This window comes from Crinia signifera, chromosome 7 (assembly GCF_055691185.1).
Source record: "Crinia signifera chromosome 7, ASM5569118v1, whole genome shotgun sequence".
NCBI lineage: Eukaryota > Metazoa > Chordata > Amphibia > Anura > Myobatrachidae > Crinia > Crinia signifera.
In genome coordinates, this window is record NC_139223.1 from 181,049,973 (window position 1) to 181,064,222 (window position 14,250).

General features: G+C 53.4%; 1 protein-coding gene across 1 annotated transcript in view; it reads left to right on the forward strand.

Moving 5' to 3' along the window:
- DRC11 (dynein regulatory complex subunit 11) overlaps positions 1–14,250 on the forward strand; it is a 138,613-nt gene that overhangs the window by 20,909 nt on the left and 103,454 nt on the right. Inside the window, exons 4-5 of the mRNA XM_083154557.1 lie at positions 9,221–9,412; positions 10,526–10,597. Of these exons, the coding sequence (XP_083010683.1) occupies positions 9,221–9,412; positions 10,526–10,597 (264 nt within the window). The remainder of the gene's footprint in view (positions 1–9,220; positions 9,413–10,525; positions 10,598–14,250) is intronic.

Here is a 14,250-nt window from a genome sequence, read left to right on the forward strand (position 1 = left end):
TGTGCCCGTGGTGAAGCACCACGGGCACACACCTATGTGCAGCCAGCAGCGGGTCTGTGCGCCAGGGGCGGGCAGTGGGGCACCTGGGACGGACAGCTCCGAGTGGCGGTCGGCAGGGTCCATGCGGGTCCGATCAGCTGGTAGTGGCAGGCTGCGAGGTCCGAGACCATCCAAGCAGTGGCGGCGGCAGCTGGGAGCTGCCTTGTAGCGGCATTTTGCTGGGCTTTGGGGGGGGGGATGCGGCTGCTGAATATTTTGAATTCTCTCAGCCAATCAGTGACCTTCCATCTGATAGGCTGAGAGAATTCTCTCGAGCCGGTCAATTAAAAATATTCAGCAGCCGCATCCCGCCCTGAATCCCCACAAAATGCCACTACAGGGCAGCTCCCAGCCGCCGCCGCTACTCGGACGATCCCCGCTGCCCGCAACTACGAGCTGCCCACCCCCAACCACCACCACCAGCTGCCGGCCCCCTTCCACTACCAGCTCCCCGGGAGTTTTTTGCATGCAATAAATCGCATGAGATTTATTGCATGTAAAAATGGCACTGGACAAATCGGACCAGTGTATGGGGGCCTTAAGGGTCTGATTAAGCAAGGCTCGCTAAGCAGGCCCCCTCTGGAGTGAACGTCATGGGCTGGAGATGGCACTACCACCATCCCAGAATGGCGGCAGGCCCTGATGCGATGCTGCCCGATATTGATACATCGAAGAGCATCTCATCCTCCATAGAAATCTATGGAGGATGTGGCTGTTGGCCGGCTCGGAAGGATCGGTGCCAGGTCTGCGAGCGACAGGGGGCTGATAGTGGCATCGGAAAACCCGCTCTGCACATGCACAGAACGCACACCCATAAAACATCGTATTTGTACACAAACCATCGGGTTAGCTTACAAACATGAATTAGGCTCTATTTGCGTGTCTTATCTGACCATGCGTGTGCGTGTGAAGTAGCATCACGGATCAGCATACATGAAGACCTAGATGCCAAATAAGTACAGCGCAAATGCTTTTGTAATGGAGCGACACCATTTCCATGACGCCATCTCTTTGTTCCGGAACATTGGCCGTCTATTGGCACAGAAGTACCGTCTGGAACTTTCTATATAATCAGATTTCCTGCTACTAATCACAAGGGAGGATTATATACGTAATTGCTTTACAAGTTGTTGCCAATTTATCAGACAATTAAAGGGTTAAGTGCTGCTGCGGAGGACAGGTCAGGGATGAGCACTTGTGAAGTAAAGTGACAGGCGGCTCATCAATCCGACTCTCCCCTTTCAGGAACACCTCATACCAAGTATTCCCCTGGCACAGTGCAGGAAATATCAGTTTGATCCCTGATCTTGGAGTTCCTGGTCATTATTTAGTGTCAGTTTGTTTAAACAGTTAGTGTGTTTTATATTGGGAGGAGAGGACAGATAGTAGATGCAAACGGGAGAGATGAATAAGGTATCATTATCCCAATGCCTCCATAATGTACACAGAAGTATATCACAGGGGGGTGTAGGCACACGTCACATTAATTAGCCTGTGCTGTAAGGGATCTGGGACTCAGCGTTATCATTAAGCGTTCCCCCAACTGATGCAGTGTGTAGCTCTAATGATATACATCTGTCCATGTGTAAGAGACAGCACCTTATCTCTGCTAATATGTTATTGCATGTATTTGTAGTACATGTCCTAGGCACACCTAACGCTGACTCGCTACTCATCTATGCTATCAGTGAGAGCGTTATAGCGTGGTTATATAATGCACAGCACCAGGGCTGTCCGCACCCAACTTGTGTGCCCCCCTCGCTGGTTCACCCCACACCCCCCTATTACCAAAGACATGGTGGAGCTGCAGGTGTCAGCTTCACACGTAAGAAGCTGCCGACTGATTCCTCACTACCTCAACAGCTGGGTCTCCGTGTTGGGAAGCTGCTGGGACATTAAACATTTTGGTAAATGATTCAACCCCCAAATTATCACGGCCCTAGGCAACCACCTAGATTCACCTAATTGTAGCACCAGCCCTGCACAGCACATACCATACAGTGTAATTGCACAGCACTGGAAGTTTCTTCAGAATTTAAGAAGTATATATATATAAAACAGTGAAGCTACACCAAGGTAATCGAACCGTAGGCAAGCTACATTAAGGCAACCTACCCCCAAGGCAAAAATACCCCATGTAAACTACATACACTAAGGAAAGCTACCACAAGGCAAGCTACACTTAAGGTGCCCATCCAAGATGCATTTGGCAGGTGCGATGCAATGCGCGCTCCCGCACACATCCCATTGCACAGTTCAAAACGTATGTGCTGCACCTTAAGCCAAGCTACCCCAATGCAAGCTACACTAAGCCAAGCTATCCCAGTGCAGCCAATCAGAGCAGAGTGCATAGCAGCAGGGCCTGTCGTCCCCAGCACAGTGCAGCCAATCACAACAGTGTGCACAGCAGCAGGGCCTGTAATCCCCAGCACAGTGCAGCCAATCAGAGCAGTGTACACAGCAGCAGGGCCTGTCATCCCCAGAACAGTGCAGCCAATCAGAGCAGAGTGCACAGAAGCAGGGCCTGTCATCCCCAGAACAGTGCAGCCAATCAGAGCAGTGTGCACAGCAGCAGGGTCTTTCATCCCCAGAACAGTGCAGCCAATCAGAGCAGAGTGCACAGCAGCAGGGCCTGTCATCCCCAGCACAGTGCAGCCAATCAGAGCATAGTGCACAGCAGCAGGGCCTCTCATCCCCAGCACAGTGCAGCCAATCAGAGCAGTGTGCACAGCAGCAGGGCCTGTCATCAGCAGTACAGTGCAGCCAATCAGAGCAGAGTGCACAGCAGCAGGGCCTGTCATCCCCAGCACAGTGCGGCCAATCAGAGCACAGTGCACAGCAGCAGGGCCTGTCATCCCCAGCACAGTGCAGCCAATCAGAGCAGAGTGCACAGCAACAGGACCTGCCATCCCTGGCACAGTGCAGCCAATCAGAGCAGAGTGCACAGCAGCAGGGCCTGTCATCCCCAGCACAGTGCAACCAATCAGAGCAGAGTGCACAGCAGCAGGGCCTGTCATCACCAGCACAGTGCAGCCAATCAGAGCAGAGTGCACAGCAGCAGGGCCTGTCATCCCCAGCCTAGTGCAACCAATCAGAGCAGAGTGCACAGCAGCAGGGCCTCTAATCACCAGCACAGTGCAGCCAATCACAAGAGAGTGCACAGCAGGTTCTGTCATCCCCAGCACAGTGAAGCCAATCAGAGCAGTGTGCACAACAGCAGGGCCTGTCATCCCCAGAACAGTGCAGCCAATCAGAGCAGTGTGCACAGCAGCAGGGCCTGTCATCAGCAGTACAGTGCAGCCAATCAGAGCAGAGTGCACAGCAGCAGGGCCTGTCATCCCCAGCACAGTGCGGCCAATCAGAGCACAGTGCACAGCAGCAGGGCCTGTCATCCCCAGCACAGTGCAGCCAATCAGAGCAGAGTGCACAGCAACAGGACCTGCCATCCCTGGCACAGTGCAGCCAATCAGAGCAGAGTGCACAGCAGCAGGGCCTGTCATCCCCAGCACAGTGCAACCAATCAGAGCAGAGTGCACAGCAGCAGGGCCTGTCATCACCAGCACAGTGCAGCCAATCAGAGCAGAGTGCACAGCAGCAGGGCCTGTCATCCCCAGCCTAGTGCAACCAATCAGAGCAGAGTGCACAGCAGCAGGGCCTCTAATCACCAGCACAGTGCAGCCAATCACAAGAGAGTGCACAGCAGCAGGTTCTGTCATCCCCAGCACAGTGAAGCCAATCAGAGCAGTGTGCACAACAGCAGGGCCTGTCATCCCCAGAACAGTGCAGCCAATCAGAGCAGAGTGCACAGCAGCAGGGCCTGTCATCCCCAGAACAGTGCAGCCAATCAGAGCAGAGTGCACAGCAGCAGGGCCTCTCATCCCCAGCACAATGCACCCAATCAGAAGAGCAGTGTGCACAACAGCAGGGCCACTCATCCACAGCACAGTGCAGCCACTCAGAGCAGAGTGCACAGCAGCAGGGCCTCTCATCCCCAGCACAATGCAGCCAATCAGAAGAGCAGTGTGCACAACAGCAGGGCCACTCATCCACAGCACAGTGCAGCCAATCAGAGCAGAGTGCACAGCAGCAGGGCCTGTCATCCCCAGCACAGTGCGGCCAATCAGAGCACAGTGCACAGCAGCAGGGCCTGTCATCCCCAGAACAGTGCAGCCAATCAGAGCAGTGTGCACAGCAGCAGGGTCTTTCATCCCCAGAACAGTGCAGCCAATCAGAGCAGAGTGCACAGCAGCAGGGCCTGTCATCCCCAGCACAGTGCAGCCAATCAGAGCATAGTGCACAGCAGCAGGGCCTCTCATCCCCAGCACAGTGCAGCCAATCAGAGCAGTGTGCACAGCAGCAGGGCCTGTCATCAGCAGTACAGTGCAGCCAATCAGAGCAGAGTGCACAGCAGCAGGGCCTGTCATCCCCAGCACAGTGCGGCCAATCAGAGCACAGTGCACAGCAGCAGGGCCTGTCATCCCCAGCACAGTGCAGCCAATCAGAGCAGAGTGCACAGCAACAGGACCTGCCATCCCTGGCACAGTGCAGCCAATCAGAGCAGAGTGCACAGCAGCAGGGCCTGTCATCCCCAGCACAGTGCAACCAATCAGAGCAGAGTGCACAGCAGCAGGGCCTGTCATCCCCAGCACAGTGCAACCAATCAGAGCAGAGTGCACAGCAGCAGGGCCTCTCATCACCAGCACAGTGCAGCCAATCAGAAGAGCAGTGTGCACAACAGCAGGGCCACTTATCCCCAGCACAGTGCAGCCAATCAGAGCAGAGTGCACAGCAGCAGGGCCTGTCATCACCAGCACAGTGCAGCCAATCAGAGCAGAGTGCACAGCAGCAGGGCCTGTCATCCCCAGCCTAGTGCAACCAATCAGAGCAGAGTGCACAGCAGCAGGGCCTCTAATCACCAGCACAGTGCAGCCAATCACAAGAGAGTGCACAGCAGCAGGGTCTGTCATCCCCAGCACAGTGAAGCCAATCAGAGCAGTGTGCACAACAGCAGGGCCTGTCATCCCCAGAACAGTGCAGCCAATCAGAGCAGAGTGCACAGCAGCAGGGCCTGTCATCCCCAGAACAGTGCAGCCAATCAGAGCAGAGTGCACAGCAGCAGGGCCTCTCATCCCCAGCACAATGCACCCAATCAGAAGAGCAGTGTGCACAACAGCAGGGCCACTCATCCACAGCACAGTGCAGCCACTCAGAGCAGAGTGCACAGCAGCAGGGCCTCTCATCCCCAGCACAATGCAGCCAATCAGAAGAGCAGTGTGCACAACAGCAGGGCCACTCATCCACAGCACAGTGCAGCCAATCAGAGCAGAGTGCACAGCAGCAGGGCCTGTCATCCCTAGCACAGTGCGGCCAATCAGAGCAGAGTGCACAGCAGCAGGGCTTGTCATCCCCAGCACAGTGCAGCCAATCAGAGCAGAGTGCACAGCAACAGGACCTGCCATCCCTGGCACAGTGCAGCCAATCAGAGCAGAGTGCACAGCAGCAGGGCCTGTCATCCCCAGCACAGTGCAACCAATCAGAGCAGAGTGCACAGCAGCAGGGCCTGTCATCACCAGCACAGTGCAGCCAATCAGAGCAGAGTGCACAGCAGCAGGGCCTGTCATCCCCAGCCTAGTGCAACCAATCAGAGCAGAGTGCACAGCAGCAGGGCCTCTAATCACCAGCACAGTGCAGCCAATCACAAGAGAGTGCACAGCAGCAGGTTCTGTCATCCCCAGCACAGTGAAGCCAATCAGAGCAGTGTGCACAACAGCAGGGCCTGTCATCCCCAGAACAGTGCAGCCAATCAGAGCAGAGTGCACAGCAGCAGGGCCTGTCATCCCCAGAACAGTGCAGCCAATCAGAGCAGAGTGCACAGCAGCAGGGCCTCTCATCCCCAGCACAATGCACCCAATCAGAAGAGCAGTGTGCACAACAGCAGGGCCACTCATCCACAGCACAGTGCAGCCACTCAGAGCAGAGTGCACAGCAGCAGGGCCTCTCATCCCCAGCACAATGCAGCCAATCAGAAGAGCAGTGTGCACAACAGCAGGGCCACTCATCCACAGCACAGTGCAGCCAATCAGAGCAGAGTGCACAGCAGCAGGGCCTGTCATCCCCAGCACAGTGCGGCCAATCAGAGCACAGTGCACAGCAGCAGGGCCTGTCATCCCCAGAACAGTGCAGCCAATCAGAGCAGTGTGCACAGCAGCAGGGTCTTTCATCCCCAGAACAGTGCAGCCAATCAGAGCAGAGTGCACAGCAGCAGGGCCTGTCATCCCCAGCACAGTGCAGCCAATCAGAGCATAGTGCACAGCAGCAGGGCCTCTCATCCCCAGCACAGTGCAGCCAATCAGAGCAGTGTGCACAGCAGCAGGGCCTGTCATCAGCAGTACAGTGCAGCCAATCAGAGCAGAGTGCACAGCAGCAGGGCCTGTCATCCCCAGCACAGTGCGGCCAATCAGAGCACAGTGCACAGCAGCAGGGCCTGTCATCCCCAGCACAGTGCAGCCAATCAGAGCAGAGTGCACAGCAACAGGACCTGCCATCCCTGGCACAGTGCAGCCAATCAGAGCAGAGTGCACAGCAGCAGGGCCTGTCATCCCCAGCACAGTGCAACCAATCAGAGCAGAGTGCACAGCAGCAGGGCCTGTCATCCCCAGCACAGTGCAACCAATCAGAGCAGAGTGCACAGCAGCAGGGCCTCTCATCACCAGCACAGTGCAGCCAATCAGAAGAGCAGTGTGCACAACAGCAGGGCCACTCATCCCCAGCACAGTGCAGCCAATCAGAGCAGAGTGCACAGCAGCAGGGCCTGTCATCACCAGCACAGTGCAGCCAATCAGAGCAGAGTGCACAGCAGCAGGGCCTGTCATCCCCAGCCTAGTGCAACCAATCAGAGCAGAGTGCACAGCAGCAGGGCCTCTAATCACCAGCACAGTGCAGCCAATCACAAGAGAGTGCACAGCAGCAGGGTCTGTCATCCCCAGCACAGTGAAGCCAATCAGAGCAGTGTGCACAACAGCAGGGCCTGTCATCCCCAGAACAGTGCAGCCAATCAGAGCAGAGTGCACAGCAGCAGGGCCTGTCATCCCCAGAACAGTGCAGCCAATCAGAGCAGAGTGCACAGCAGCAGGGCCTCTCATCCCCAGCACAATGCACCCAATCAGAAGAGCAGTGTGCACAACAGCAGGGCCACTCATCCACAGCACAGTGCAGCCACTCAGAGCAGAGTGCACAGCAGCAGGGCCTCTCATCCCCAGCACAATGCAGCCAATCAGAAGAGCAGTGTGCACAACAGCAGGGCCACTCATCCACAGCACAGTGCAGCCAATCAGAGCAGAGTGCACAGCAGCAGGGCCTGTCATCCCTAGCACAGTGCGGCCAATCAGAGCAGAGTGCACAGCAGCAGGGCTTGTCATCCCCAGCACAGTGCAGCCAATCAGAGCAGAGTGCACAGCAACAGGACCTGCCATCCCTGGCACAGTGCAGCCAATCAGAGCAGAGTGCACAGCAGCAGGGCCTGTCATCCCCAGCACAGTGCAACCAATCAGAGCAGAGTGCACAGCAGCAGGGCCTCTCATCACCAGCACAGTGCAGCCAATCAGAAGAGCAGTGTGCACAACAGCAGGGCCACTCATCCCCAGCACAGTGCAGCCAATCAGAGCAGAGTGCACAGCTGCAGGGCCTGTCATCACCAGCACAGTGCAGCCAATCAGAGCAGAGTGCACAGCAGCAGGGCCTGTCATCCCCAGCCTAGTGCAACCAATCAGAGCAGAGTGCACAGCAGCAGGGCCTCTAATCACCAGCACAGTGCAGCCAATCACAAGAGAGTGCACAGCAGCAGGGTCTGTCATCCCCAGCACAGTGAAGCCAATCAGAGCAGTGTGCACAACAGCAGGGCCTGTCATCCCCAGAACAGTGCAGCCAATCAGAGCAGAGTGCACAGAAGCAGGGCCTGTCATCCCCAGAACAGTGCAGCCAATCAGAGCAGTGTGCACAGCAGCAGGGTCTTTCATCCCCAGAACAGTGCAGCCAATCAGAGCAGAGTGCACAGCAGCAGGGCCTGTCATCCCCAGCACAGTGCAGCCAATCAGAGCATAGTGCACAGCAGCAGGGCCTCTCATCCCCAGCACAGTGCAGCCAATCAGAGCAGTGTGCACAGCAGCAGGGCCTGTCATCAGCAGCACAGTGCAGCCAATCAAAGCAGTGTGCACAGAAACAGGGCCTGTCATCACCAGCACAGTGCAGCCAATCAGAGCAGTGTGCACAGTAGCAGGGCCTGTCATTCCCAGCATAGTGCAGCCAATAACAGCAGTGTGCACAGCAGCATCACCAGCATGTACAGTGCTGAACTGGGGAGAGAGGCTGCTGCAGTATCATGTATATCGCTACTGATATCTACAAGATTAGAGTCAATGGGCCTTATTTTGGTTCATTCTTTCTGACAAAATCCTTCTTAGATGGGCAAAACCATGTGCACTGCAGGTGGGGCAGATGTTAATTGTGCAGAGAGAATTAGATTTGGGTGGGGTTTTACTTCAAAGTGAGATCTATATTGCAGTGTAAAAATAAAGCAGTCAGTATTTTCCCTGCACAGAAACAAAAATACTCACCCAAATCTAATTCTCTCTGCACATGTTACATCTGCCCCCCCTGCAGTGCACATGGTTTTGCCCATCTAAGAAGGATTTTGTCAGAAAGAATGAACCAAAATAAGGCCCAATGTGTGGAGACATTCGCTCAGTAGCCATATCGGTACTTACTGTATTTGCTGGCGTATAAGACTACTTTTCCCCCCTGAAAAACATGCCTCCAAGCGGGAGGGTCGTCTTATACGCCGGATGCACTTATATAACAAACTCTATATTTTGAGTGGAAATGTTGGGGGGTCGTCTTATATGCCCAGTCGTCTTATACGCCGGCAAATACGGTATATGTTAGTTGGGCGCCCACTATAGTTAGTACGCTCATACCCCCACTATCCATTTCGGCATGGACTTGATTTTATATAGTGTGGCGAGCGGACGCAGAAAACTAAGCAAATAGCTTAGCCCAACTAACATATAAGTACCGCCATATTTAATGTATAGACATCCGTATGGGGAACCTGTTCTGTACTTCTGTATGTATACTGCTATCTTCCCTCTGTACCAGCAGCCTGACCTCTCACCTCCCATTCCAGGTAAAGCCTCTGAAACTGATGGCCCTGGATGAAGCCGTACGGGTGATCCAGGTGTCCGAGAGGGCCCGGCAGGGTCGCCTGAGAGCCAAGTTCATGAGGGAGATCCACCTAGAAGAGAAGAGGGAGAGAATGGCCAGAATCCAAGGGGAGAATGTCCTGGATCCTGAGTTAGCTGCTCAGCGTATACAGAAGGTACAAATGATCTCTGTTCCTGTCCTACAGGTGTCTGGCAACCGGCAGTGCTATGTTACACGGGATAGCCCTAGCTAGACCTCTGTGTGCTTCTCCCTAGGGATGGGCATCGACCATCGATGACTAGAAATCATCGATGGTTTATGGCTGATGCCGAATAGTTTTGCCATCGATGGGGAGAGAACCAGATGGTTTCCCACCATCGATGTCAAGCTTAAAACGAATAGTTTTGTTTCTGATTTTATCACCCAAGTAGCTGGGACCCGAAGCGTAGCTCCGCCCTGACACCCGTGAAGCCCCACCCCTGTATTTTGATTGGCCCACAGGCCAAGATAAAGGATGACCATCGATATGTAAAAACAGTGATGGCCATCCATTGAATAGTAATACATTATCGATGGCCAGTTGCGCTTTTGCCATCGATGGCAACCATCGATGGCAAAGGCAACGATGGCCATCCCTACTTCTCCCAAGGTCTGCCAGGGTCCGGGCCGTAGTACAACACACAAGTGGCATTCATTGGATAATTCGTAACAGTACAAAGGGCCTGATTCAGCCCTGTCCGCTAGGCTGCGTGTAATCGCAGCCTAGTGATGTAAATGCCGCCTGGCCGAACCCCCGCCGCGTCTGGCCCATAAAACGCTGGGCATTCCCCTGCCCGCCCCCTTCCCTCCCCTCCTCGAACAAACGGCCCGTTGAGTGTGAAACTCGCCGAAGCCGTTCGTTCCTGGGGCTGATTTCGGCCCATAACGAATGGTACTGAATCGGGCCCAAAGGCCTGTGCAGAAGCAGGCATAACCTTACCAGACAGCAAACATTTGTCCGATACTGAAAATAAAAAAAACTATTTCCATGAGCAGAACGTGGATGTAATAAAACAAATCTGCATATATTATATTTCCTCTTTCCCATAGCAGTAACATGGTTTATACAAAGGATTTTCCCAGGCCCCCCGTGCATAGCTCACAGGCCTGCAGCCAACGTCCCTCAGTACTGCCCGGTACAGTCCACACTCCCTTCCTCTGAGCTCTCCTACTTCCCCAATCGCTTGGCAGTTCAGGAAGCGGTTTCCATTGCTGCCATATCCTCACTGATTTCCCGTTCACACCGCAGGTCTGGCGAGGCTACATTCAGAGGAAGAGAACCCGGCAGCAGCGAGAGGAGGAAATGATCTTCCTGGGCATGGTAGGTTGTTCAGAGGACAGACTTCTCCACGGCAACGTAAGGTTATGTAGCACAACACCGAATCCTGCTCCCCCTGCGCTTAGCGATGTCCACTTTCTCTTCTGGTGGAGGAAAGGCACGTCTGTCCCCAGCAGACCCCACACTGACAGGGGCTGCCTATAATGTATGCAATGTTCTTACTATACGATATACCTTTAACATGACGCAGGTCACTTGGGCTTAGTGCACAGGTGGATACATACAGTAATCTAGTACCATTGGAAGCTCCAGCAGTGATTGGGCCTCATTCAGGTCTGTTAGTGAAGCAAAAAAGCACACAACTGGGCAAAACCGTGCTGCACTGCAGATGGGGCAGACGTAACATGTGCAAAGAGAGTTATGGCCCCCATACACAGGTGATGTGCCATTTTTTATATGCGATTTATCGCATGTAACAGAGCTCCCGGGGCGCGCAGCACGACCCATTCCAGGGGATGCAGTACACTGGTACGGCGTCAATGTCAACATATGTCGAAATTTGGGACAAAAAACTCATGTCAACTTTTTGACTCTCGATCTTCCCATCGTCCACCTAATGCTTATGTTGACCTTCAGACCATGTCGACCTAAGCTACGTCGACCTATTTCACGTGTCACCCTAAGCCCTATCAACCTTTAGTTGTCGACGTAATGTATGTCAACCTTTATACAGTCGACTGTGTCCCTAGGTCTAAAGGTGCCCATACACTGAGGCGATTTGGTCTGATTTCAGCTGATTGCGTCCAATAGGCCCGTTAAATCGGACCAAATCGCCTCTCCCTGACATGCAGTCGGGTCCGATACGCGGTCCGATGCGCGGTCCCGACTAGGTGGTCGGACCGGCTGGCCGTCCAACCCTCCGTTCTGGGGCTGGAGGGAGGCAGGGACGCATGCGATCCATCACAACGGAGGTCCCGGCGGCACGCAGGCTGTCGGGTGTCCGTACACTGCTGCGAGACATCCCAGGCTGTGTATGGGCCCCTTATAAGAGAATATACAGGGAAATACCGAAAGGGATAGATTACAAATGGAACAAGAAAAGACACAGGAGCCCATTTATCATTCAGTATTTGTGGCTAGATCCCTGAAAATACACGCAGATATTAAGTATCCCGCGAATGTATCAGGAGGAACCGCAGCAGGAACCTCCAATCCCTGCTGCGATCCCCCTGAACCGCCGCCGGCCGCATCCCCCATAGGTTTCTATGGGGGGCGCAAAGCTGCCCGATGTGTGAACATCGGGCAGCCCGGCTTCGCATCCCTGGGCTATCGCCATTCTTAGAAGGCGGTAGCCCATTGTAGTCTATGGCAATACACCACACTGCTCCCGGGGCAGTGCGATCAGCGGGGTAGGTGAGGAGTCAACGCTAACCGCGTGTGCGCAGACCCCCCCCCCCCCAGGCTTCCAGCTCAGCACATCGCAGGGACAGGTACTTTCCGGAGCCCTGTAGCTGCACCTCAGGTATGATACATCCCACTGATGGGATCACGTTTTACAATGCGATCCTGGGCGGTGACATTCCGGCCAGGTCGCATTGTAAATGCGATCGATGATAAATGGGCCCCTCTAGGAGAAAATAGAGGGAATTACCTAAACGGATAGATTACAAATGGAACAAGAAAAGATGAATTCAGTCCTAAATAACAATGTCAGATAGAAGAGTGAAAGAACGAATTGACCTGTAATCGTCAGGACAGCCAAATTCTGCAAGTGCCTATTAAATAACAAATACAGTGCTACAAAAACCATAATATTTTCCTGAATCTGCGATAAAAGTATAAGCATAAAATCCCTATTGTTATACGCACTCAGTGTCTATTCCCAAACCCACAATGGGAGCGGAGAGCTATTGATTCAGCGCAGATCATTTGCACGGATAGTAACTCCTCCCTCTCTCTGGCAGAGCGCCACTGGCCTCCAGGCAGAGAAATGATCTCTGCAATAGCTGGAAAGTGTGAAAATGCTAAAATATATGATCTATGGAATTGTAGAACAACTAAAACACGGTAACGGATACTTTAATAAGAGGTTGTCCTGTGTATTAGGAAGGGGAGCAATGTAGATATGAATGAGGTAATAGGCGCAGTTATGTCAGGCAGCGGGGGCCGCTGTAATGAGCTGTTTTTGGCGCACACAGCCTTTAATAATAGATCTTCTGTCTTTCAATAGCATTTTTCACTGTCTGATATATGTGTCGTAGAGAGAAAGTGATGAGCATATGCTGAAAGTAATGTCTTGCACTTAATGCAGCATCTCAGGATGTAATAGAAAGGCACTGACTGTGTGGCATTAATACAACATGATGCATCGCCCTTACAGTACCGAGTGACAGCGTCACAGCACTATTGTGTATAATGGTTCTGCGCACACGCAGGGAACGTCTAGGCGGCGGTGCAGCCGTTCCCCGATCTATTTATAGCCGCACAATCTGTCTGACAAATTAGCTGTTATGGACACTTTGCATAAATATTTATGCGTGTGTTTGCGTGGGGGGCAGAACAGTTTGATTTACCGGGTAATGTTTTGTTTAATGACCCGCACTCCACACACTGCGGGGCCAAAAGCCACATATCAAAAACTACAGCACGGCGTACAGATAACACGCAGAGACTGCGCTGCTGGGCCCTCTGTACTGTTTATGTGCCAGGGAAAAATAATTACCATTGCATATGGCAGGCGTGGAATAGTAACACCATTCTAGCTGCAATTTATGGGGTGTCACAGAATATTAGAGAGTACGGCAATGTCCTGCGCTACACACTGACACAGTGATATCAGGTGACCTCGCGTGCATAACTTCTTCCACGATTCTCTGTGTGCTGTAGATTCTGCAGTGTCGTTGCCATAATATATGGGAAGGCTTGCTGGGTTTCTGGCTGTTACCCTGAAGGTTTTGGATTCAGAGTACATTTTGAGCCTGATTCGGAACTGCTCGCTGGGCTGCAAGTGTTCGTAGCCCAGCGAGCAGGTAGCGGCAGCCACGCCAAATGCACAGCCCCTACCCCCCGGCTGCAAATGTGTACGCAGCCGTGGGACCATCGCATCCGATTGCATGTTATGGTGCATAAAGTGCCCTCTTCCAGCACCCAATGTTGCTTGCCATCTGCAATGACCCATTGGGTGCTGGAAGAGGGCAGGCAGCGGAGTAGCATAACACTGTGAAGGAGCAGCAGGGGTAGCGGTGGCGGCATAATTTAAAAAAAAAAACAGTTTAAGACACTGGGCGGCTCTGATTGGCTGAGAGAGCTCTCAGACAATCAGAGGCCTCACATTCAGGCAGACACTGATTGGCTGAGATCTCTGTCTCAGCCAAACAGAGGGCCACCCAGTGTTTTAAACTGTTTTATAACATTCTGCTGCCACCGCCACTGACCCCCGACGCTCACCAGTGCTCCTTCACAGCGCTACGCTACTCCGATGGACACCGCCAGCGCTCCCTCCAGCCCCCTCTCTCCTACACCCACCAATTGCATTCAAGCGATCGCATGTGGTTAAACAACTGCAATTCGATAGATATTATGTGCTGCACATAATACCTATCGACGTGAGATTGGACCGGCTAGCCCGCGCATTGCATTGCATGGGACACAAAATGTGCATACAATCATTCCATTTATCGAACAGATGTGATTGA